General features: G+C 35.7%; 1 protein-coding gene across 21 annotated transcripts in view; it reads left to right on the top strand.

Annotated features, from left to right (window-relative positions):
- Window positions 1-27,329, top strand: part of AFG2A (AFG2 AAA ATPase homolog A) — a 335,445-nt gene that overhangs the window by 125,518 nt on the left and 182,598 nt on the right. For 2 of the 21 annotated variants that reach the window (XM_055550561.1, XM_055550559.1), the window contains exon 15: window positions 9,238-9,292. The exons of 16 other annotated variants lie outside the window; for them this stretch is intronic. In XM_055550561.1, the coding sequence (XP_055406536.1) occupies window positions 9,238-9,291 (54 nt within the window). In that variant the 3' untranslated portion in view covers window position 9,292. Of the gene's footprint in view, window positions 1-9,237; window positions 9,293-10,625; window positions 11,505-21,092; window positions 21,859-27,329 lie in introns of those variants that run through there. 3 more of the 21 variants (XM_055550562.1, XM_055550560.1, XR_008703575.1) reach the window with 3 other exon arrangements.

Below are 27,329 nucleotides of genomic sequence, written 5' to 3'. Positions count from 1 at the left end.
CTCTCTGGACCTCATTTCTGTACCTGTCAAAGATGTACTACATAATCTGTAATATGTCTTTAAGGTTCTCAGTTCTTTTATTTTGTGACACAGAGATAGATAGTAATAGAGATTCCGAATGCTGCATTAAAGGTTGATATTTACCAAACAAATTTCTGGAGTTTTTGTTCTGGCTTTTGAGGTTTTATGCTCTTTTTTTTTTTTTTTAAGTTTTTTTTTCAGGTATCACCTTTTCAAATGTTCTTGTTTTTGAAAAGTTCCTTTCTTCATACAGGTTATAAAGTAGGCAAATATCATCCAGGTGCAAAAGTGACTTTTCTTTTTAACCACTTGTCAGAAAATGGGGGTTGGGGGAGAGCCATAAATCAGCCTTAAAGGTACTGTTGTGAAATAGAAAACTTAGCTGACAGTTGAAAAACACCTTAACTTCTTCCCTGAAAATTTATTACTCTTTAAAAAAGGAAAACTTGTTGAGCTGCATATTTTCTCTTTTCATAGTTGTCTGTTCAGCCTGTAATATTTTGGTCTATTTACTATGCTGTTTAAAACCTTCTATTAATGTAAAAATAATTCTGAATTACACCAGAAATGTCTGACTATGATTATTCAGAATTGAGTCATTTTTAAAGTTGAAAAATCTTCTCTTGGATTATAAATACCTATAAAATCTCATATTTGGGAACTAATGTTAAGTGTAGCCAAGAACTATATCTGGAGCCATTTTTTGACTATTTTAAAGTCAAATAGAAGAGCTAGTTTGGTGATTATTTTTAAAGTGCTTATAGAGGGTTAACAGTAATATGCCATATTTTGGTCTGGCATTATATTTTCTTTTGTATTTGTGTGTTTGGAAGTGGTGTACAAAAGTATCAGACGGGGCATATAAGAAAATTCAGTTCTTAAGATATGTGCCATCTAATTTGAAATATAGGTAAATTTTGAAGTATTATAATCATAAAACATGAACAGTGTAAACTTTGTATGCAGTAATTATTGGTGTATACATTAGAGTAAATTTGAAAAATGGATTTTAGATCTCATACTTTGGTCTCTATTATCATCTGTGTTCTGTATTTGACAATAAATTTGGTACTGCAATTACTGTTTTTGAACACAAGATGGTGATGCTCACCTGAAATGTTTCCTGCATGTAGGATGTATTACTTTCATTTATTTTAGTCATCAATTGCATTTTAATTTATTCATTTATTTTACCTATTGATTGAAGTATAGTTGATTTACAGTATTATGTTAGTTTCAGATGTACAGTATAGTGATACAATATTTTTAAATTTATCCTCCATTAACAGTTATCAGAATATAATGGTTATAATCCTCAGTACTACACAATATACTTTTGTTGTTTATCTATTTTGTACATAGTAATTTGTGTTTCTTTATCTGATCATGGCATCCTGTCCCAACACTTCATGGAAAATAGATGGGGGAAAGAGTGACAGACTTTATTTTGGGGGGCTTCAAAATCATTGCAAATGGTGATTGCAGCCATGAAATTAAAAGACTCTTGTTCCTTGTAAGGAAAGCTATGACCAACCTAGACAGCATATTAAAAAGCAGAGACATTACTTTGCCAATAAAGGTCTGACTAGTCAAAGCTATGGTTTTTCCAGTTGTCATGTATGGATGTGAGAGTTGGACTATAAAGAAAGCTGAGCACTGAAGAATTGATGCTTTTGAACTGTGGTATTGGAAAAGACTCTTGAGAGTCCCTTGGACTGCAAGGAGATCCAACCAGTCCATCCTCAAGGAGACCAGTCCTGGGTGTTCATTGGAAGGACTGATGCTGAGGCTGAAACTCTAATACTTTGGCCACCTGATGTGAAGAGTTGACTCATTGGAAAAGACCCTGATGCTGGGAGGGACTGAGGGCAGGAGGAGAAGGGGACAACAGAGGATGAGATGGCTGGATGACATCACTGACTTGATGCACATGAGTCTGAGTGAACTCCGGGAGATGGTGATGGACAGGGAGGCGTGGTGTGCTGCGATTCATGGGGTCACAAAGAGTCGGACACAACTGAGCGACTGAACTGAACTGAACTGACACTGATGGTTAGAATCTAAATTGTAGTCAATATGGAAAACAATATAGAGATTCCTCAAAAAAATCTAAGAATAGAGTTACCATATGAGCCAGCAAGCAATCCCACTCCTGGATATATATACTAAAAAAACCCCCACAAACTCAATTTCCAAGCAAATGCATGCATCCCAGTATTCATATTATTCAAGATACGAAATAAACTATTCACAATAGCTAAGATATGAAAATAACCCATGTCCATAAACAGCTGAATAAAGAAGATGTGGTATGTGTGTATATATATATATATATAAAACACACACACACACACACACACACACACACACAATGGATATTACTTGGGATCTGCTGCTGTTAGAGGCTTCTCTTCTGCAACTGATAAATGAACAGCTTAAAGGAATGAGTGGGGTTGGTTTTGCTTTAAAAAGTAGTTGAGGGCTTCCCTGTGTCTTAGTGGTAAAGAACCCATCTGCCAAATGCAGGAGACATGGGTTCTATCCCTGGTCCGGGGAGATCCCCTGTGCCATGGATCAGTAAAGCTCTTGTACCACAACTGCTGAGCCTGTGCTTTAGAGCCTGGGAGCCGCAACTCTTGAGCCCATGTGGTGCAACTACTGAAGCCCGCACACCCTAGAGCCCACGCTCCCCAACAGAAGCCACAGTGCGAGGCCAGTGTACCACAGCTAGAGTAGCCCCCACTAGCTGCCACTAGAGAAAAGCTCGTGCAGCAACGAAAACCCAGCCCAGCCAAAAATAAATAAAATTATAAATAAAAAAATAGTGGTTGAAATTTTTGTCTCTTCTTCTGTATAGCTTGCTTAACAAACAGTGATTTACATTTAACTGGGGGTTTATGTAAATTTGGGTTTGGGGGAGTTGAGAACATTAAGAAAATGGGAATTTGAACAGTGTAGAGAGAACAGTCATTAGTCATATACTGTGCACCAGGTATGTGCTGGGGAATTTGCATATATTATCTAAGTGATTCTAGTTCAATGTAAGCAATCTATATTTTACACAGTACCAGTGTGTTTCCTTTGGAGAAGGAAATGGCAACCCATTCCAGTATTCTTGCCTGGAGAATCCCATGGACAGAGGAGCCTGGTGGACTGCAGTCCATGGGGTCGCAAAGAGTCGGACGTGACTGAAGGGACTTAGCACACAGTGTATTCCTTAACTTGATAAATTGCAGGATTAGTAGTGTGTTCCCTCTCATAAGAACTATGGTATACCATCCATTTAGTATCCTGTTTTAGTGAAGTTATCAATCTTTGTATTTTTTTAATAAAAAATTTCTTGTATAGTTAAATATATCCTTATCATACGTATAGCAACTCTAATCCTAGGTGTTTGTCCAACAGAAATTAAAATATTTGTCCACATGAAGACCTTTAAGTTAAACTTTTTAAAGCAGCTTTGTTTGCAATTATCAAAACAGGCCCAAATGTCTATCAGCTGATGAATGGATAAAGAACTTATGATATGTTCCTACAGTGAAGTACTGTTCAGCTATAAAAAGACATAAACTGATATATGCAGCAAGATGAACGAAATCTTAGAATTGTCATGCTTGATAAAAGAAGACAGGCTACACAATGTCCCATTCATGGAACAGTGTGCAAGAGGCAGAATGCTGCTGCTGCTAAGTTGCTTCAGTTGTGTCCGATTCTGAGCGACCCCATAGACGGCAGCTCACCAGGCCCCACCGTCCCCGGGGTTCTCCAGGCAAGAACACTGGAGTGGGCTGCCATTTCCTTCTCCAATGTGTGAAAGGAAGTCGTTCACTTGTGTCTGACTCTTCACAACCCCATGGACTGCAGCCTACCAGCTTCCTCCGTCCAAGGGGTTTTCCAGGCAAGAGTACTGGAGTGGGTTGCCATTGCCTTCTCCGAAAGGCAGGATGATAGGATCAGAAATCGGATTTGATAGTTGAAGGGAAGGGCCATGGACCACAGAGGGCAATGAGGAAACTTTCTGGAATGATGGAAGTTTGTATTTTGGTTGTATGTATTTTGTAGTTTGTATTTTGGTTATACTGATGATCATTGGACTGTATGTGTTTGTCAAAATGTTTCTGTCTATAAAACTAAAAATAGAGAATTTTACACTATTTAAAGTGAATTTCAATAAATGTGACCATTAAACACATTTAGGGGGAGGGGGAAAGCAACATGTTTTAATTGTAAATGCAAAGGAAGAAAGGTCAAGTTTATTTCAGCAACAGTTTGTTCCCAGTAGTACTTTCTTGGAGGTAAAGCCTCACACATCCTGGCTCTTTTCCTAGTGTTTGTCTTCTTATAACCCATTTATGCAGACCTTCCTCTGTCAATGCCTCGGTAAGCTTAGAACTACCTCAGCAGATTTTGCTTTCAGATAGTGCTACCCAGCTTTGAGGGCAGAAGTAGGTGTTAGAATTTTGATGCTGGGATGATTAGAGAATTTGGTTTCTTAACAAAAATTTGGCAAACTAGAGATTTTACAAATAAATATTTTAGAGAAGTTATTAAACACCAAAGTCAGTTAACTTGTTACATATGTATCATGGACAATTTTTAATCTAGTTTTTATTGTAATAAAGTGTAACTAAAATTATGAAAATATACTTTTCCTTCTTATTTTTTTTAAACACTAGATTATACTCTTGTCTCCTGGAGGGGACAGTGCAAGTGAGTCAGATCAGTGCTTTAGACCAATCATTATATTGCATATCAAGTAATAATGTTTACCTTCCAGTAACCTTTTAATCTCTTACACCAATAAAATTTATGGTCCAAAGGTTACGTATTTGATGACAGACTTATTTAGTTATATTTTGTTAAGGAGAAAAGAAGTATAAATCAATCATAATACTCATACCTTTTGGAAATCTTGATTCTCAAACTTTTTTTGTATTAAAGTACAAAAAAGGGGTTATGATCTAATAAAATAAAAACAAGAGGTGGTATAGTTTATGTAAGTAGACAGGTGAAGGAATTAAATGTTAATGTGTGGGCAGGTAAGCAAAATTATGTTTTTAAGCACATTTAGCATTGGAGAAGGAAATGGCAACCGACTCCAGCATTCTTGCCTGGAGAATCCCAGGGATGGGGGAGCCTGGTGGGCTGCCGTCTATGGGGTCGCACAGAGTCGGACACGACTGAAGCAACTTAGCAGCAGCAGCAGCATACTTTTGGAGATTTAAGAGTTCTCTTTCGTTAATCCTTTATTTTCAGTCTTAATGATGTACTCATTTCCTCCTCTGGATAAAATGTAGGTGTGCTTTTTCAAAGGCCGGTGGAAGGCTTATATTTTATTGAGTGCAGTGACTTTATGAGGTTGGCGCTGTTATTGCCCCCGGTTTACAGTTGAGGAAACTATTACTTTAAAAGATTTAAGTAAATTGTCTGCTTCACTGGAGCTGACAGTTTAACAAATTCACACAATTTCCAAACTCACACTCTGAGCCACTAACTAAATTAATTCTTAAATTCTGGATCAGACTTAATGTCTTTGAATTGTTTGCTTATTTAGTACTTCGAGCAGCTTCTGCATTTGCCTTTATTTACCTGAATTCAGTCTCTGATATTTGCATTGTGTTACCAGATGGCTGGTAGTGCTGCGTGTGTGTGTGTGTGTGTGCTCTCTCACAAAACCTATGGGATGACATTAGCTAGTGTAGTACCTTCTGTCCCAGTTTGAGTGAGTCTCCAATTTTCACTTAGAAGAGAGAGGGAAAGGAAAAGAGAAAAGACAAAACAGGGAGGGAGAAGTGGAGTTTGCCTGTGTTGTTATTGCTGTAATTATGTTTCGTTTATTTAAGTTAGTTGATTAAAATTGAAAAAGTAAATATTTGCAAGTAGGTGATTAATTTGCCTTTATTCTTGAAGGAAATTTTAACTCAAGACTTCAGCCAATTAGATATATAATAAACTAAGAAGAGATTGGAAAACTCCTGTGCTGATTGCATGTTTTTTATACATTAAGTTTTATTGGAACACAGCCACACTCATTACTTGTTTGGCTGACAGTCTGAAAATATTTATTGTCTGACCCTTGAAGAAAACCCCTCAACAAATTTTGGGACCAAAACTGTTCAGATAAACTATTTATGGCTTGGATTGTCATACAATAAATTCTTATTGAGCATCTTTTATGTGCCAGGCCATGTGCTAAGTGATGGAGAGGCAAAATCAATGTTCTACAAACATGTTTGACTCTCACTTTTATTACTAATTATAACACCAGTTGCAGAAAGCTAGTGGGAGTTATTAGAGCTATGAAATACTCACAAGACAGATCTAATTTCTGAAACAGTAATAATACTGCATCTCTTAGGCAATAGCCTTATCAGTTATGACACCATAGATACTTCAATTCCTTTTCTCTGGTTTTCCTGATTCTCTTCTAGGCTACTCAGTTGTTTATACACACACACACACACACACACACACAGAATTTATTATCATATAGTGTACTTACAGTGTTTATTACTCTCTATCTCCCCTTGTCCTACTCCATAAAGGCAATGATTTCTGTTATGTTTACTGATGTATTTCAAGTACCTGGAAGACATGGTAAGCAGTTAGCATGAAGCAGACCTGCCTTACATACTCTTCTTAATGGCTATATTAGCTTACCTGGAAAGCATCAGTGTTTTCATGTCAGCTATAGTTTTGTTGATTGAAAATGAAAAAAATCTGCAGGGCTAAATTGTATATCTTTTTGTTTTATATGTTCTTTAAAAGTTAGGTAACTGTTTAGTAAAAATCGTTTTGTGTAATTGAGTAAAATTATTTACTGAAAAGAACAGTATATGCTTTTATGTGCATAATTACAACTTATGTTAATTGTTCTGATAACCTTGAGGAAGTAATGTGGTTGCATAAACGTTTAATTACTGTTAAAATAATAAGAATAATTTCTCATAAAACTTCTGTTTCTCTTAGTTACATTTGTAAGTATGTTTTGCTGATAGTTGATTATTCTGCCTTCATAGTTTGCAAAATTAGTAAGGAGAACGGTATTCTGAAGCCAAGTTTCCATGAGTTGATATTTCACATTCACTTTTGTGACCTGAACCTGTATTCCTTCAGACAGTGAGAAAAGCCAAATGTTCTTATAAGCAGGGAGGATTTTCTTCATGGAAAACAAAGATGTAAAAGTGTATTCCAGATAAAAGTGTAATGTGTATATGGAATATTATAGGTAAATTTACCTATATAAGTATGAATAAATGCTTTTAAGCATTTCATTGTAGGATTTTGTCTTGGTATTATTTTTAAGGTAAAAATTAAAATAAAAATTGAATATATGAAGGGAATCAGAAAAATCCAGAAATACTACAATTAATTGAGCAGGCAACAGCATCTGTAATTCTAATGATCCTGCAAAGTAGTATTTCTGTTTACAGAGATGAGAAAATTTATGTTCAGGGAGATTAATAGCTTGCCATGGTTCAAGAACTAATAAATAATAAAGGCAGTATTGTACAGCAGGGCTTTCTGTCTCTGAATACCTTATTCTTTATCCTATAGCATGTCAGTTTCTCCTATATTGTCATGATGTACCCCCCAAATGTTGATACTTCATTTAAAAATGTTACATATTGTACATTTGCACTCTATACTTTTAAATTTTAAGTTTTCGTAACATAGTATGCTTCTAAATAACCTGGAAAGGGTGTTCCATGAAAGGAAATGGTTTCCTAATTTCAGGGAGTGGTGCATGGAGGAAATAAATGCCTCCTTGTCTTTTCATTTTAAAGCTAAAGCCATTGCTTTCCAATTTTCAGCTGACATATATTCTTCTATTTTACCTCTCTCATCTCATTAACATACTAGGCATTATATAGCCACATATACACATGCACATAATCACAGTATGATTTTCAAAATGTTTTATTTAAAATATTTAATATTTCAAAAGTTTTTAATTGAAAGTACTGTGTATAAGAACATTGACCAAAGGCATCTTTATTATGTAAACTGAATACTGAAAAAAGTGGGATGTTCTATGGTACTTTTTATGACTGTAGTGTACGTTGTTCATATCATTAAGTGGAATTAGCCAGCCATGTTAGCCAAGAAATTGAGATAACATAATTCTGTAGCCTTTTATATAAAATTCACTTCTACTTTTACTAAATTCAGATGTTTAGTTGTTTTAAGAATAAATACTTCGATTCATTTAGTGAGTTTTCCATTTTTAAAGCATTAAGAAATGTATTGTTTACACTGAGACTTGAGGGCATATGACCTATGAACCCTTGTAATCTGGTTTAGTATAAAATTTGATGTTATCTTGTTACATAGACATCTACATTCTCAAATAACTCTCAGATTTTACATTTAATAAAGACACTGAAAAGGCTTATTAAATTTTTGACTTGATGAAAGGCTGAGAAACCAAAGGGCAGTGAAGGAATTAGTATTTCTGATAATGGTTATACATTCAAGTCTTGTGGTGGCATATGGAAAAGAATCCTAGTCTTGAAAAATTGGGAAATTTAAGTTTTAGTATTATATTTAATTCTCTAACTTTCAAGTGACTCCTTATAGCTGCCTCTTATTTCTGCCTGTTTTTCATCACTAATTTAACTTTTCCCCTTTTAGAGTAGATCATAAAACCAAAAAAGAATGAAAGGTTAATTATAATAGTGTAGTGAAATTATTTTGTATGTATTTAAACATTAATGGGCGTGTGTGTGTATGTGTGTGTGTGTGTGTGTGTGTTTAGTTGCTTAGTCATGTCCGATTCTTTGTGACCCCATGGACTGTAGCCTGCCAGGCTCCTCTGTCCGTGGGATTTCCCAGGCAAGAATACTAGAATGGGTTGCCATTTCCTTCTCAAGGGGATTTTCCTGACCCAGGGCTTGAACCCATGTCTCCTGTGTCTCCTGCATTGGCATGCAGATTCTTTACCCATTAAGCCATTAACCCAAATATGACACATTTAAACATTATTTAAATGTTAATTCTTACTATAGTGATAATGATTGCAATGATAGAGGACCTTATGGATAATGTTTATTAATACCAACAATTGCCTTAAACTAATATCTGTTGAATAAGTATATGACCGAATGATTATATGAATTTAGAGCTCTGGGCTCCTTCCTTTGAATGGATGGTGCTTCTTCTTGGTTTTGAAAATACTATTTTAAAAGACAGCTTAATGGGTTGTTTTTTTTTTAGTTATTTTGTATAAATGCCAAAGAGAAACCGTGGAGTCCTCCTCAAGACAAATGAGGTAAAGAAAAACCCCAAAAATTGATGAGCTTAAAGTGTTGATTTCTATTTGTTTTCTATATTCCTCAGTTTATTGAAATTAAAATTCAGGTATGGAGGCAGTCCTCTTGAGTTTTTTGTTTGAGTCTGTCAAATTTGTTCTTTCCATATCAGATAGTAATACTACTCAAGATGATTCTTGATTTAAGGATTTTTTTTGTATTTCATATTTGTCTATTTATCAGTTAAGTCATATGAAACTTAATTACTTCCATCATTCAGATCTCAGTTTCTTTCCCATCAGAGAAATAGTGCTATGGAATCATTCTGTGTAAATAGTTGGCTGCAAGTACAAAGATAGAAACTTAAATACAGAATAGTAAATTTGTTTGTATTCTTCTTTATCTGATTCCCAAGCATTAACATTTTTTCTTCTGGTACCAGTGTTTTTAAGAGTCTTCAAAAGTGTCCCTTGGGCACAGAAATTCTGTTTAAATATTTCCATGTGCTTTATTTTCTTGATATTTTAATTTTGCAGAATGAATTTGTCATTTACTTTTGATGAAGTTAGTATCTATATAGTATCTTTAGATTATTATTTCCTTGATTTAGAGGATAATTTGAATGTTAGAGTTTTTTAAATACATGTACATAGATGGCTATTAGTAATCAGATTTGGTTTACAACTAATCTACTGTAATATAGTTATCAGGAGCTAGTGGGGAGTCATTCACATATTTTTATTTCCTATGTCATGTACTTGCAAATATTTGATGGTCTTCATTGGCTTTTTTCTCTGATGTGTTTTGAACTTCAAAGAATGAAGCACTACATACTTATCTCTCTGTATGTGCATTTTCTTGTGTGTTTATTGGTTTTAAGTAATCTACTATACATTTAAGTGTACATTTAAAAATGATAGTCCTTCCAAAAACTTTGCTTGGGGTCTTCGCTGGGAGGACGATTTAGAGGGATGAAGAGGATCGCTTGCTTTACTGTTTATCATTTTCCCAGACAAATCCATGGAGACAGGCTGCTGATAGGATAGGAGAAAAACAACAAAAACAAATACAGTGCTTTGGCCTGGAACTGAACTGTATTATCTGCACTGTCAGCTAGAGTCTTTGCTCACTTACCCAGACAATCTCTACAGGGATTAAAACATCCCCCTGCATTAGTAATAGCCTTTAGTATGCTGCAGCCTCATATCCAGTTAAAAATAAATCAAGCTATAAACAGTTTTTAATAGCTTGCAAAATCCTCACTAGTTCAGCCTTTGAGGACAGTGATTATGCTGAAAAATCAAACAGGAGTGTCAGGAATTAAATTACTAATTACCTGTATTTCATTTTTAGTTTCCATATATAGCTCCTTACAACCCCCGCTTTGAGCCTGATTTGGAAGGTTGACATTTTGTCATCTTTGTCAAAGTTAACAAGAAAAACATGAGCCCTTACAGTAATGGGTACACTGGAAATTCAAGACTATTTTCAGGACATTTCTCTTATTTGTTAGATTTATAAGAATTTTGACTCTATAAGAAAGTTTAGAGGGAGAGATTTATAGAAACAAACAAGAAGAAAAACTTCAAAAGATGCTGTAAACCAAACAGAAACTATTAGAACCAGATTCTGTATCAATGTCTGAGCTGTCCAGAAGCTGATTATCTATTCTTTCTTCTAAAATTTTCAATAATGGGGAAATTGTAATCTTCTCTAGCAGTGATTCTCAACCTCGTGATTCCTACTCACCACACCCCTTGGACATTTGACAATGTCTGAAGACATTTTTGGTTGTTGCAAGTACAGTGATGATATTGACATCCAGTAGATAGAGAGCAGGGCTGCTGCTGAACATCCTATAATGTACAAGGGAGCTCCCATAACAAATATTATCTAGCCAAAAAGTCAGTCATGTTGAGGTAGAAAAATCTTGCTCTCAAGCATGAATTTTATCCTGATGGCAATTTTCCGAAATGAAGAGCCACACTGATACTTAGAATGTTTTATAGGGAGATTTTGTTTGATTTGTTTGAATTACTAAGAAGAGAGAAAAGAGTTTAGATGTTGATTTGGGGACTTATGGACATGGTAAATATAAACATTCTTTGAAAAATATTCATGGAGACAATATGGTGATCTCATGATACAGAGAAATGAAAATCTTATCATAGAAAGGTGAGAAATTTTGTGTAACTTCTTACCTTCACAAATATAAAAGGAAGCTTCTACTTTGTAGGAGATGAGGTTGTAAAGAATTTTTTCTTTATTAATGCTTAAATCATTTAATTAAAAAAGAATAATATGTAAAATTCTCTTAGAATATTCAGCAGCCTGAAGCTTTGAATTTACTTCATAGTTGAGACTGTGGGTAATTTATTTAATGTCTAAGCCTCAGTTAACACATCTGGAAGTCATGTGGTTATTTTATACTTGTCACATGGATGTTTGCTAATTTGTACTGACCCTAAACTTTTCTCGGATGAATTAAAAAGAATTGTCCAACCTTTACCTAATTGATTGTTGCTTGCAGTGTAAGAAGTAGGCATTTCCATGTTCATTCCACAAGTGGAGCTATTGTACCTCCATTCATTTTCATCATTATCTACTAAATCATAGTAATTTGCAGTAGGAGGAAGTATATGTAAACCACACACGTATAAACACAAACACACCTAGTAACTTAGTGGTAGGGAAGTTAGAGACTGACAAAAAGTGTTTATATTGCCTTCCAGAGATCTAGGTTTTTGGAACCTGGCCTGTTTCCAGGGTATTTCTATTACAGCTGTAGAGGTTTGTGGCAGTATTTCACAGAGAAGAGCATATAGCCTCTTAAGAGATGTAAGAATATTCCATCCATTGTATGTCCTCAACATACATTGGGGACTAAATGTAAGTGATCTCCTTAATGCCACAATATGTAAAAAATTGCAGTTGACCTTGTTTTTAAATAGTTGTATTGTTTGCCATACTTCCCATGCTCCATTAACTGAATACATTTTACGAAAGTTATGCTTACTGTAGAGGGTGAAAAAAATGCAAATTGAAGTTACAAATCATATCCGGTCACTTACTTTTGTTTCATGTTTAAGACATTGTCTCTTTCATGGAGACATGCAGGAGATCTACATTCTGTCACCACCAAAACTCTTCATAGGATTTTGGTTTTGTTTTGTTTCTTTAAATTAAGGGACCAGCCAGAGCTGTGAAGTTAGTATAGAGAAAAAATGGTATCTCGGTTAGAGGTGAAAAATGACATATGATGATTTCTTCAAGATTGTAATGTAGAAAATAAATTTTTTCACTGATAACAGAAAGGAAAGTAATAAATAGCTTCTTGTATTCTATGTATATTTGAGTTACTTTTCACCTTAAAGACTATTTTACATGATATTTTAATATCCTGTAATATAGATCTAAAAGATCTAAAGTGTTTAGAAAGACCTGTATGCTGATATCTTGCTCCTACCTCTGTATCCCAATCTTGCCTTCCTCACCTGATTTTTATTAGTCTCTTTCTTCTTCCAATGCTGTTTTTAATGCAAAGAAATATGCATATATTTTACTTCTTACACCCATGTCTCCCACAGTTCAGGTCAGTTCAGTCTCTCAGTCGTGTCCGACTCTTTGCGACCTCATGGACTGCACTATGTCAGGTTTCCCTGTCCGTCACCAACTCCCAGAGCGTGCTCAAACTCATGCCCATCAAGTCGGTGTTGCCATCCAACCATCTCATCCTCTATACTCCCCTTGTCCACCAGCCTTCAATCTTTCCTAGCATCGGGGTCTTTTCTAATGAATCAGTTCTTCACATAAGGTAGCCAAAATATTAAAGTTTCCAGCTTTAGCATCAGTCCTTCCAATGAATATTCAGAACTGATTTCCTTTAGGATGGACTGGTTGGATCTTCTTGCAGTCTAAGGGACTCTCAAGAGTCTCCTCCAACACCACAGTTCAAAAGCATCAATTCTACACTCAGCTTTCTTTATGGTCCAATTCTCACATCTGCACATGACTCCTGGAAAAACCATAGTTTTAACTATATGGACCTTTGTCAGCAAAGTAATGTCTTTGCTTTTTAATATTTTGTCTAGGTTTGTCATAGCTTTTCATCCAAGGAGCAAGTGTCTTTTAATTTCATGGCTGCAGTCACCATCTGCAGTGATTTTAGAGTCCAAGAATGTATTCTCTCACTGTTTCCACTGTTTCCCCATCTATTTGCCATGAAGTGATGGGACCAGGTGCCATGATTTTTGTTTTCTGAATGTTGAGTTTTAAGCCATCTTTTTCACTCTCCTCTTTCACTTTCATCAAGAGGCTCTTTAGTTCCTCTTCACTTTCTGCCATAAGGATGGTATCATCTGCATATCTGAGGTTATTGATATTTCTTCTGGCAATCTTGATTCCAGCTTGTGCTTCATCCATTGTGGCATTTCACATGGTGTACTCTGCATATAAGTTAAATAAACAGGGTGACTGTATACAGCCTTGACAAACGCCGTTCCCAATTTGAAACCAGTCCATTGTTCGTTGTCCAGTTCTATCTGTTGCTTCTTGACCTGCATAAATATTATTCAGGAGACAGGTAAAGAAAGAAATAAAGTGAAGTCACTAAGCTGTGTCCAACTCTTTGTGACCCCATGGACTGTAGCCCACCAGGCTCCTCTGTCCATGGGATTTTCCAGGCAAGAATACTGGAGTGGGTTGCCATTACCTTCTCCTGGAGATCTTCCCAGCCCAGGAATTGAACCGGGTCTCCCGCATTGTAGGCAGACACTTTATTATCTAAGCCACCAGGGAAGTTCAAAGTGAAATCGCTCAGTCATGTCCAACTCTTTGTGCCCCATGAACTGTAGACCCCCAGGCTCCTCCATCCATGGGATTTTCCAGGCAAGAGTACTGGAGTGGGTTACCATTTCCTTCTCCAGAGGATCTTCCTTACCCAGGGATCGAACCCAGGTCTCCCACATTGTCAGCAGACACTTAACCGTCTGAGCCACCAAACAGGTAAAGTGGTCTGGCATTCCCATCTCTTGAAGAATTTTTCAGTTTGTTGTGATCCACACAGTCAAAGGCTTTAGCATAGTCAATAAAGCATAAGTAGATATGTCTCCCACAAATACATGAAATGTAGAAAAATGCATACTGCTAAGTCCTTTGCTTTTTTCCTTTAACTTTGTATCTTGGAGATCTTTCCTTTTCAGTCTATGGGTATTTTCCTATGCTTTTGCAGGTACACAGACACAATTACATACAAATAGTCCCCTACTGATGGACACTTAGGCTGTTGCCATCTTTTGCCATACCTCAGATATGCAGATGACACCACCCTTATGGCAGAAAGTGAAGAGGAACTAAAAAGCCTCTTGATGAAAGTGAAAGAGGAGAGTGAAAAAGTTGACTTAAAGCTCAACATTCAGAAAACTAAGATCATGGCATCTGGTCCCATCACTTCATGGGAAATAGATGGGGAAAGAGTGGAAACAGTGTCAGACTTTATTTTTGGGGGCTCCAAAATCACTGCAGTTGGTGACTGCAGCCATGAAATTAAAAGACGCTTACTCCTTGGAAGGAAAGTTATGACCAACCTAGATAGCATATTAAAAAGCAGAGACATTACTTTGCCAACAAAGGTCCATCTGGTCAAGGCTATGGTTTTTCCAGTGGTTATGTATGGATGTGAGAGTTGGACTGTGAAGAAAGCTGAGCACTGAAGAATTGATGCTTTTGAACTGTGGTGTTGGAGAAGACTCTTGAGAGTCCCTTGGACTGCAAAGAGATCCAACCAGTCCATTCTAAAGGAGATCAGCCTTGGGATTTCTTTGGAAGGAATGGTGCTAAAGCTGAAACTCCGGTACTTTGGCCACCTCATGTGAAGAGTTGACTCATTGGAAAAGACTCTGATGCTGGGAGGGATTGGGGGCAGGAGGAGAAGGGGACGACAGAAGATGAGATGGCTGGATAGCATCACCAACTCGATGGACGTGGGTTTGGGTGAACTCCGGGAGCTGGTGATGGACAGGGAGGCCTGGCGTGCTGCGATTCATGGGGTCGCAAAGAGTCGGACCTGACTGAGTGACTGAACTGAACTGAACAGTTCCCCTGGAGAAGGAAATGGCAATCCATTCCAGTGTTCTTCCTGGAGAATTCCATAGATAGAGAAGCCTGTGGTGGGCTACAGTCCATGGGATCGCAAACAACTAACACTTTCAGTTTCTTTTTCAACAGTACCTCAAAGAATAACCTTCTCCAAGAATTATTTTGTACTTACATGCATTTGTTGTAAAGTGGAATTGTCTGTCTCTATTGATTGGCTTTCTACTATAGGGAAGAATGTTCCTTTTTTCCTTGTTTTTATCACTATGAACTTAGGAATTCTTACTGTATTCACTTTTTTAGTTTTTACCAGTATTTATCTTGATGTTCAAATTGTCCCAATTTAGGCCACTTGGATCACCTTCCACTCCCATACTCTTTGTTTTATCTCCATCGTTCTTTTGTACGTTCTTTCTGGCAAAATGTGTTCTGGACTAATAATCCTGAAATCTGCCACTTCTTCAAGAGGAACTGATTCCTTTTGATGGAGAACAGTATTTAGAAGTCAAGTTGTGCATACCAAGTGTGTTTATAGCTACTGGGGTGTCCAGGTCCAATTTAAACTAAATTTTTAGTTTCAAGTTTGAGGGCTATGTGTGTAGTCTTATTAAGACACATGATTATCAGCTCTGTGGAAAGTCTTTTTTTCTTTATTTCTCTTTTACCTAAGGCTATATGATGCCATATCCCAGAGTCTCCCTCTGTAGCCTGGGTTAGGCAGTGTTGACCTATTTACAATGTCCATTTGGGACTCATTTCTTTTTGTACTCTCTCTGATTTACCCATCCTCGAAGGCAAGGCCCTTGACTTTTTTGTTGTTGTTCTTTTTAAACCTTCACAGATATATGGGAGTCATTAATTTCTGGATTACGAGGAATCCTCAGGTATACTCAAGACAAATGCCTGCTCTAGAGTTAGCTATTTTGCATTAGCTTACCTCTGTAAATGTGTAGTTTTCTTTTTGTTTCTCGAGAATTCTCTTATATTGCTGTCACTTTTTAAAGAGATGGTTTTTTAATTTTGTGTTTGATATTTTTAGGTGCTGATAACTTAGGTTTTCTTTATGTTGGGGAAAATACAGCTCTATAATTTTAAAATTAGATATAGTTGAAGCTTTCTCCAACAATATAGGATTTTGCTTAAAGAAATTATTTATAAAAATATTAAAGCAAAAATTCAGGTACAGTGTCTTAGAAAGAAGGAACTATTTATGAAGAGTTATAATTGACTAATTTAGTGCTGAAAGTTAGAAGATAATCCTAGGTGTGATCAAGTTTCTTGCATTATTTCAACAGGTTATTTTTTCTACCATTTCATTCCATCTATTTCTGTTTCTTGCTCTTGTTTATGAGGAGACTTAGGATCATAATCCTGGCTTCAGGAGAGAGAGAAGATAATAATTAGTTGCACTCATTTCACATGCTAGCAAAGTAATGCTCAAAATCCTCCAAGCTAGCCTCCGCAGGATATGAACCAAGAACTTCCAGATGTATCAGCTGGATTTAGAAAAGGCAAAGGAACCAGAGATCAAGTTCCCAACATCCACTGGATCACATAAAAAGCAAGAGAGTTCCAGAAGAACATCTATCTCTACTTTATTGACTACACTAAAGCCTTTGACTGTGTGGATCACAACAAACCAAGGAAATTCTTAAAGAGTTGGGAATACCAGGCCACCTTATCTGCTTTGTGAGAAACCTGTACGCAGGTCAGGAAGCAACAGAACCAGACATAGAACAACGGACTGGTTTCAAATTCTGAAAGAAGTACATAAAGGCTGTATATTGTTACCCTGCTTATTTAACTTATATGGAGAGTACATCATGCAAAATGCTGGACTGCGTGAAGCACAAGCTGAAATCAAGATTGCCAAGAGAAAAATCAGTAACCTAAGACATGCAGATGATACCACCCTTATGGCAGAAAGTGAAGAAGAACTAAAGAGCCTCTTGATGAAAGTGAAAGAGGAGAGTGAAAAAGCTGGCTTAAAACTTTAGTTATACTCAAGTTCATCTAAGTACATTGAAAAATCTAAGATCATGGCATCAGGTCCTATCAGTTCAGGGCAAATAGATGGGGTAACAATGGAAACTGTGACTGACTATTTTCTTGGGCTCCAAAATCACTGTAGATGGTGACTGCCGCCATGAAATTAAATGACGCTTGCTCCTTGAAAGAAAAGCTATGACAAACCTAGACAGCATATTAAAAAGCAGAGACATTTCTTTGCTGACAAAGATCTTTGTAGTCAAAGCTATGGTTTTTCCAGTAGTCATGTACAGATGTGACAGCTGGACAGTAAAAAAAGACTGAGTGCCGAAGAATTGATGCCTTTGGACTGTGGTAGAAGAGGACTCTTGACGACTCCCTTGGACTGCAAGGAGATAAAACCAGTCAGTAGTAAAGGAAATCAACCCTGAATATTCACTGGAAGGTCTGATGCTGAAACTGAAACTCCAATACTTTGGCCACACTGATGCGAAGAGCCCTCTCATTGGAAAAGACCCTGATTCTGGGAAAGATTAAAGGCAGGAGGAGAAGGGGATGACAGAGGATGAGATGCTTGAATGGCAGCACCAACTCAATGGAGATGACTTTGAGCAAGCTCTGGCTGATGGTGAAGGACAGGGAAGCCTGGCGTGCTGAAGTCCAAGGGGTCGCAAACAGTTGAACATGACTGAGTGACTGAACAACAACAGTCCTTTATTGTCTTTCTACCATTTCTCTTCTTAGACTTAAAAAATTAAGATGAAATAGAGTAGTGTGCAGGATGGAGCTATTTTCACTCCCAGTTTGGCTTTCATTTTGCAACTTGTTTATTTTTGGATATCTTAACATTTTCTGTGGAATTAATCGATGAGCTAGATGTGCTGGGATTTAGAGAGCTTTAGACCAGATTACTAAAGTAAAGGTTCAGTTTAGATAGTATTGTGTTAATGAGGCCATGATTATGGGCTATTTCATTGTAGTGACCAGTTGTTTTCTAAACTCACATAATTTATTATCAACCCTGACCAGCCATTTCAGTTGTGTCTTAGTTGTTTCAAGTACTGGTCAAGGGAATGTGGGTAGATCCCTGGGAGTTAATCACTCCTGTTGAGGAAACAGTTCATTACATTTAAATTTCTACAGTGAGTCATTAACACAATTCTCATATTTAAAGTTCTGCTTGTATCTTTTCTGACACTTTCTATCTTGCCTTTATTCACATAGCTTCTCAGAGAAACTAAAAACAAAGAAACAAAAAATAATGATTAAGGGATAATTATGATCAAAGGACTTTGGTATGCTGGTGATATTTTATCCATCAGTATTTATGTCTAAAACAGATAATTAGTATTAACCATCCTTTCAGTTTATATTATTTTTCTTATTGTGTGTGTGCTGTCATCATATATAGGACCTTAAACATGTTCCTCAGGCAAGAGTAAGTCAGTCTTGGTGAATGAGGATTGTTACTGCTGTCAAATTAAGATACTTTGTTCTGTAACCTTCTTATCTAAATATACTATTTTAATTGAGTCAAATCCCAGAGGACTTTTTGTATCCCCTTGGAGCATAATGAACTTTTTCCTCCTAATTCTTAAAAGATGAGTATTCCAGGGTGATTGTTTACAAAACTTTTTAGGGGGCAAATCCAACTTTTTTAAACTGGCTTTGTTACTCACTCTCAGGGATACTATCATCCCATAGTTTTCATTTCTGACCCAGGGGCCAGTGTATGCTCTCATTTTCTTAGTTTTTTTGTTTGTTTGTTTCTCATTGTTTTGTTGCCTCACTCATGTCTGCACATCACCTTCTATTTCCAATCTGTATGTTCAAAACTTACTTGTTTTAGTGTTTAGGGTATTATTTATGGGCTTCTCAGGTGGCACTAGTGGTAAAGAACCTGCCTGCCAATGCAGGAGTAAGAGATGCGGGTTCAATCCCTGGTCTGGAAGATCCCCTGGAGGAGGGCATGGCAACCCACTCTAGTATTCTTGCCTGTAGAATCCCATGGACATCAGAGCCTGATGGGCTACCGTCCATAGTGTCACAGAGAGTTGGACACTACTGAAGCAACTTAGTACACAGGGTATTGTTTAGATAATTAGGTAATTATTTCTGTAGGATATGCTGATATGGGATAAGTATGTTTGTTTTAACTATGCTTCTCTCAACATAATATTGCTACTTTTGATGTTTAATGCAGTAACAACTAATGAAGATACCAGGAAGAAAGATTTTTAATATTGTATTGATAAACTGTTCTTTCTGTACTTAGGACTATTTCCTTGTATTTTTATTAGTCTACTTTAATGAATATAATATAAAACTATTTTAGCTTGGCTGTGTCATCTTTTTTCAATTACATGTTTGTTAGACAGCATTTTCATTTGTGAGCAGTGTTTTGAAATATACCTCTGCTCGTCATCCAGATGTGTTCTACATTCAATATTGATTTAAATTTGCTTTACATTCCTTAGTTAAAATGGTCATTCCTTTTGTCTTCTCATATGTACTTTACTTTCTGAAAACTGACCTCTTTGTTTTTTTAATTTTACTTTTTTGTGGGGAAATCTCTTGTCAAAGGAACTTTAATTTTGTTTTCAAAACGCAATTGACTTGGAAAATCCCGTTTTACTTGAGTCTGAAAATGGAAAGGTGACATTTTTAATTGCAAAAGGTGTTTGAAATATCTAGAGTAACTACTGCTATAAAATGTGTTCATGTATATAAAGACTAGAGGATGATATTCAAAGAATTGAAAAAAGGCTAATTCTTTTTATAAAATTTTATTTAATAACATATAATCGTTTTCAATTTAAAAGGAAGAAGATATTATCAGATCTCTGCCTATTTAACTTTAGAGAAAACTGTTTGGTCTATTATGTAGACATCCAGTCAGTATAGCACTTTATTCATTGTACAAATACTTATGATTTTTCATCTTTTCTAGGAAATATCAATTAGTGTTAACATCTCATATCAATTTTATTGTAATGTTTTGAAGATTTAGTCATGAAGAGAAATAACACCTTGCTTCAAAACAATTGGTGTCCTCTTCAATAAAATAATACGTTCTTATTGGACCTCATTATATCCTGGGGTTTTATTACATCATTTTTGTGAGTGTGAGTTTTAAGAGGGAACTTTGATCATTTCAACATTCAACTTTTAAAAAATATTTGTTCTGTGCTATGTGCTGTGCTGAGTTGCTTCAGTCATGTCCTACTCTTGACAACCCTATGTACTGTAGCCCCCCAAGCTCCTGTGTTCATGGCATTCTCCAGCCAGCGATACTGGAGTGGATTACCATACTTTCCTCCAGGGGATCTTCCTGACCCAGGAATCAAACCTGTGTCTCTTAGGTCTCCTGCATTGGCAGGTGGTTCTTTATCACTAGCACCACCTGGGAAGCCAAAAAAAGTATTTATTAATTATTTATTTTATTATTTATTTGCCCTGCTAGGTCTTAGTTGTGTCATGAGGTATCTTCAGTCTTTAGTTTTGTCATGTGAACTCGTATATTACACTTCTTTCAACACAATTTCTTTACAGAGAAAATGTAACATAAGGTTCAGAAATTATGATTTCTTTTGTTTTTGTTTTGTGTGTGTGTGTGTGAGATTGTAAAAGTACTATTTTATCTTAGGAGACACATTACTTTTCCATGTGGTCTTCTTTACTGCTTTTACCTGTAGTGTATGCATAAAGTCTATTATTGAGTTGCATGCTCTATTCCAGATGAATTCACAGAAACCGTATTTGGAAAAACTATGCCGACTCTTTGTGACCCCATAGACAGTAGCCTACCAGGCTCCGCCATCCATGGGACTTTGCAGGCAAGAATATTGGAGTGGGCTGCCGTTTCCTTCTCCAGGGGATCTTTCCAACCCAGGGATGGAACCCGCGTCTCCTGCATTGCAGGCAGACGCTTTACCGTCTTAGCCACCTAAAGGCCTATATGTGTGTGTCAGAAGCAGTGTCATCAGTGGGTCAGCTTTAAACTTTTTTGCAAAATAACACACAGATTTTTCTAGATAGATACAGAAAAATGAGAAGTGTTGGCTAGAAGAAGCCATTCTGTGGGACTGGTCATCTCCAGTAGATACTGGATTCCTGGGTAGAAATGTGATATCAAGTATTTTCCAGGTTTTTTTCTGAATATTAATCTATCATTTTTTTGTTTTTGAAAAATGAACTTGGAAGCTGATTTATTGAGATAATTGAGACCATTTGCCATGAAATTCCTCGTATATCCCATCTTGAACTACAAAAATAGCTCTGCCCTGTTACTTATATGCTCCTCCTTTCCTCTAACCTGAGATGGACATATTCTCCTTAAAGTGAATTCCTCTGCTTCGTTTCTGTATCTCATCTCAGTTTTTTAAATTTTAAGCTCTCTAGTTCCTCCTTGGGTGAACAACTTTAATAAAAGTGAATATGTAAGAGTCACCATGACTACCACACAAAATCTAATGGCTTCTTAAGGGTTCTTATTTGTCTTGAATTTCACAAATTTAATCCTGCTGACTACTCACATCTCCTTGAAACTCTGTATCCCATTAGGTCCAATGACACTACAATTTTCCCTTCTGTTAACTTTTTGTCCACTGCTTCTCTTTTATTTCAGTTGAATTTAACAATCATTTAATATGGCATAAGAATTAGACAAAAAGCTGAATCCAGTTAGGCACTCAGTATTGTTTTTAACTCAAAATGTGTCTCAATTTCATTTCTCTTTTCCATTCCCTTTGCTTCCATTCTGGTTGACTTCTTTCCTTGGCTTACTATAGTTGTCTTCCAGTTTTCTCTGCCCACAGGCTCTTCTTCCTCCATTTCCTCTTTGTTTCTGTTTCACAATATTCTTCCTAAAGGATTGTCTTTAACCTGTTTTTATGCTGCTTTACCCCATTATTATACTGTTTTTACCAGGGTATCATGCTGCTAAGGAACCTTGAGTAAATCCTTGTTTGCCTCAAGTCTCACCCTTCATTCTAGCCTTTTTAGTTTCAAAAGTTGGGTCCCATCTCTCTTTTTCTATTCTCACTAAACATTTGTCCATTTATTCTGGAAATTAAACTCTTCTGGTGTCCTGTGTTCTGTGCATTCTATGTTTAGGATTTCCTCCAGGCTTCTTCTTACTTTGTCTCTTTTATATTTTCTTACTACATTTTCTCAGCTGTCTTGGTCTTATAGTTTTTTAAACTAATTTTGCCCTACCAACCTCTTTCCCTAGCTTACTTCTCTTCAGTACTATTTAGTTTAGTTCTTGATTTTCTCTAATAGTTTATTATTTTTCAGATTTTTCCTGTTCATCTAATAACTTATAAGTATTTTGAGGCCAGAGAGATGAAATCATATTTTTGATAAGTGTGAGGTCATAGATATTCCACAAATATTTGCCCATTGAATGAAAATAAGACATGGAGGTTTAAGTATTTAAATCTCCTTCATTTTCAATAAGAAATTGAAGCTAATTTCTGAGTAAAACATAGTTTAACTATTACAATTTTATTAACTTCTGTAGTTTTGAAAATTTTGCATCAGCAGGGGGCAGTCAAACCAAAGTTCATTTTGCTATCATATGAAAAATTAAAATTAATCTCTGTTAAACTTACTCTACTTGGGTTCCCAGTTACACTTTATAATCTACTTGTAAGAAAAGGTGAAAACTCTTTAGTAGTAGGTTTGTAGAAACTTTTTTTTTTTTTTACTCATGGAAGGTAAATTTTTTTTTTAAGTGAAAACAATGAAAAAATATTTTTTAGAACATAGAATGCTGTATTTGCTGTTTTTGATTGGTGACCCCTTTACATAGAAATTTATTTTTTCTGCCTCCAAATTAGTTTTTCAGTAAAATCAACTTATTAAGCTGTTTTTCATTCAACAAACTATTAACTTTGATAGACTACTTTTATTTTCTCTTGTGAACTTGAGAAAAATGAGTTTTTTATTAGACGCTGTAGTGTGACACTCTAAAACGCAGTTTGGCAAATTCTTCAAGTTTAATTGAGTTTTTCCCTGAACCTTTGCTCTTGCTGGCTGCGAACACCTAGTGGTTTGTGTTTATAGATGTGCTCATTTTCAGCTCCTTCTCCTGGAGGTTAACCTAGTGCTTAGGAAGAGAGAGGCACAGTTTATACTAAATAGTGTTTAACATAGACTGATGGTATTACTGTATTTCCTGTTTTGTGTTCACAATAAGAAGATTCTGAAAAAACCCGCCTTTGTATAAATACTTCACTGACATTCCAGACAAGTATAATCTTGTCTGCTAGTAGGCAGGAAAGAGTGATGTCCTGGAATGCTGTTAAGAGAAGGAAATCTCTTTGTGTTCCACAAATGATACCCGTAAACCTTTTAAGAATATAATTTAAAAATGACAACTCTGTATTCGCTTTTCCTTCCGTTTATTAACTTTGTATGCTTCAAAGTTCAGAAATGAATTTAGTCAGGAAAAAAGTCCATTGTGTCTGAGAAGCAAGCATCTTCCTGGTAGTTTGCTAGAAATGGCTGGTAGAAACACCAGAGGGTAAACATGAAAAAGGGTTTAGTAAATAATTATTACTTGTTTCCCTCTTAGCATGAAACTTATTTTGATACTTCAGTCAGGCTTTTGATAATTCTCTGCAGGCTTAAAAGATGCAGGATTTTCTACTCTTTTCCAAATTTCCAGTAAAGAAATAATTTGAAGATTATTTTGAGAATACAAATTATATATTTTTAAAGTTAGATTGGGAGTTTTTATGTTATTCTGTTATTGTGAACCATTAAGATTTAGAAAAATAAATTGTATAACTTTAATCTTGAATATTATAGTGAATGGGTTTTCTTATACTTAATTATGATAGTTAAGAATTCAATTAAAATTGTACTGAAGTTTGTCTACAGTGACTGAAAAAGTAATAGTCATGATTAAAGCTTTGAATAATAACAATGACAAATAGCACAGACTAAACCTATGTCTGATTTCTAGATTATTTGTGCTTTTTCTGCTTTCTTGTTATATTCATTATTAATGTGAGAAATAACCTAATTACTTACATTGACTCTCTACTTCAGCCCTCATTCCTTCTAAAAATCCAACAAAACAATCATTTGTGAGTATTTTTAAATACATACAAACTTTAAAATGCTTATCAGTTTCAAACTGTAGAAATCTATCATGTGCTTTTTGTGATTAGGTAATTCTTTTTGTAATTAGGTAATTAGGTACATTAATATGTACATGTCATATGTTGTGCCTTTTGTTTAAATATTTGCTTTAAAATGTGTTAATATTATTCTTTGTGTATGCCCCTTGTCATAAATCTGCTTTGATGAGTTCTGAAAATACTGTGACTGCTGTATCTTCAGTTAAGAGTCTTTTAAAGGGAGTAACAACACAGTGGAGCCGCTAACTTGATAATGGAGATTCCATGGTATCAGAAACTCAGATTCCTTCTGTCTTGCTGCTGTACCGTTCCTTAGGCCACATAGTAAAAATCTCATTCTTATGTCACTTTGGTTCTCAATCAGATGAGCAGGAATGAGGGATGAGGTAATGAAGAGCTCATTCCTTCACTCTAAGGACATAACCTGTAAATTTGTTGTTGTTCAGCTGTGAAATCGTGTCCAACTCTTTTGCGATCCCATGAACTGCAGCACACCAGGCTTCTCTATCCTTCACTGTCTCCCAGAGTTTACTCAAACTCATGTCCATTGAGTCAGTGATGTTATCTAACCATGTCATCCTCTGCCCTTCCCTCCACCCCACACTGTTCTCCTCTTGCCCTCAATCTTTCCCAGCATCAGGGTCTTTTCCAGTGTTTTACATGGCAATAATCTGGTTTTACTTGTATTTCTGTCTCCTCTTGATGCTTTTACATATTTATTCTCCTCTGCTTAGCCATAAAATGTTGAAGTTAATGAAAATTGTGTGCCATGACCCCTCTTTTCCTTTTCTGTCCATAGACAATCTCATCTATACCCTTGGCTTCAGGAATCAACATGATTGCCCCTGATTCATCTCAGAGATTTGTTTTGACCTCTTCATTGAACTGCCTACTTAGATACCTCAAAGGCATTTCAAATTCAGCATATCCTGAATCTAAGTTTTGTTCAAAATATTTTAATCATTAAATCTTAACTTTATAAAATCAATATAGCACCATACTTGATCTATAGGTAAAAACTGAGATGTAGACAGGTTAAGAAACTTTACCAAGGTAATAGAGCTTAGTAACTTGTGTATAGTTCTCTGAGTTTTTGATAAGTGTGAATAATTATATAACTACCACTACAATCACAATACAAAAAATTTATTCATTGCAAAAAGCTTCATGCTGCACCTTTGTAGTCAAACCCTCTTTCTGCCACTAAGCCCTGGCAACTATTGATCTGTCCCTATAGTTGTCATCTCTCTTGTCATATAAATGGAATTATATAATATGTAACCTTTGAACATGGCTTTTACTTAGGTTTTTGAAACTTATTTGTGTTGTCTGTATCAATGATTTGTTCCTTTTCTCTTGCTGGGTAGTATTCCACTGTCTAGAAGTGCTACAGTTTGTTTATCCATACATTCCAATTTGTTGAAGGATATTTTAGATTGTTTTCATTTTTTGTTATGAATAGTGAAAGTGTTAGTTGCTCAGTCGTGTCCCACCCTTTGTGACCCCATGGACTGTAGCCCACCAGACTCCTCTGTACATGGGATTTTCATGCAAGAATACTGGAGTGAGTTGCCATTCCCTTCTCCAGGGGATCTTTGACCCAGGAATCGAACCTGGGTCTCTTGCATTGCAGGAAGTTTCCTGAGCCACCAGGGAAGCTTCTTTGTTATGAATAGTGCTGCTATAAACATGAGTGGACAGATTTTTGTGTGAATGTAAGTATTCCTATCTCTAGAAATAGTAAGTCATAGGGTAACTGTTACTGGCAGTTTGTGTCTTCTTCCTCTTTTGAGGTTTCTCAATTTTCTTAATCTTTTCAAAGACCCTGGTTTCATTGATTTTTCTCTTTTGCTTTTTAATTTTCAATTTAATTGTTATCTGTTCTTGTACAATTTTCCTTCTTCCTTTGGGTATTTTTTGCTCTTTTTATTCTTGTTTCATATAGTGGAAACAGATTACTGATTTGAAACCTCTCTTCAGACGCTATAGGTTACTCTCAAAGCACCGCATTAGTGGCATTTCACAAATTTTTGATATATTTTTATTTTATTTTCATTTAGCTCAAATATTTTCTAATTTCTCCCCTAAGATTTGATTTCCTTTTTGATTACAGATTTAATTACAAATGTATGTTGCTTAATTTCCAAGTATCTGGAAGCTGTCCAGATAGAATTGTGCTTTTAACTCCTAGTTAATTGTTATGGCAGAGACATTTTTGTATGATTTCAGTTCTTTTAAATTTGATAGATTTCTTTCATGATCCAGGATACCATCCTATCTTATTGAATGTTCCATGTAATTTTTAAAAGAATGTAGTTTGCTGTTGTTGGGATATCTTTTTCTATTCTTTTACATATAACATATCTATTATTTTATTTCATTTTAGTTTCATATAGAATAACAGTTAGATCTCAGATTTTTTAATTGATGTGTTTATGCCATTTACATTTAGTAAAATTGTCCGTATTTTTGGGTTTAGTTCTATAATTTGTTTTTCTGTTTGTTTTTCTTTCCTCTACTATCTTTTGTCAGCTTCCTTTTGAATTACTGAAATATTTTTCAGTACTCTGTTTCAGTTTATATTTTGCTTTTGTTATTGTATGTCTTTGTATGCTTTTTAAAATTTAGTTATCCTAGTTATTATAATATTAACACTTCATTTTTCAGATTCTACTTAGATTTACTATATTATAACTTAAAGTGAAACCTTACAACCATCTAGGTCAAGAAAATTCAGCAGATATTTGGTGACAGCTAGGTGTGTGCCTCAGAAGACATCCTTAAGTTATTTGCTCTTTAGCCTCTTCTTGGCTTAATCTTTTCT

This window comes from Bubalus kerabau, chromosome 16, assembly GCF_029407905.1.
Source record: "Bubalus kerabau isolate K-KA32 ecotype Philippines breed swamp buffalo chromosome 16, PCC_UOA_SB_1v2, whole genome shotgun sequence".
Classification (NCBI taxonomy): Eukaryota; Metazoa; Chordata; class Mammalia; order Artiodactyla; family Bovidae; genus Bubalus; species Bubalus kerabau.
This window is presented reverse-complemented; position numbering and strand designations above follow the sequence as displayed.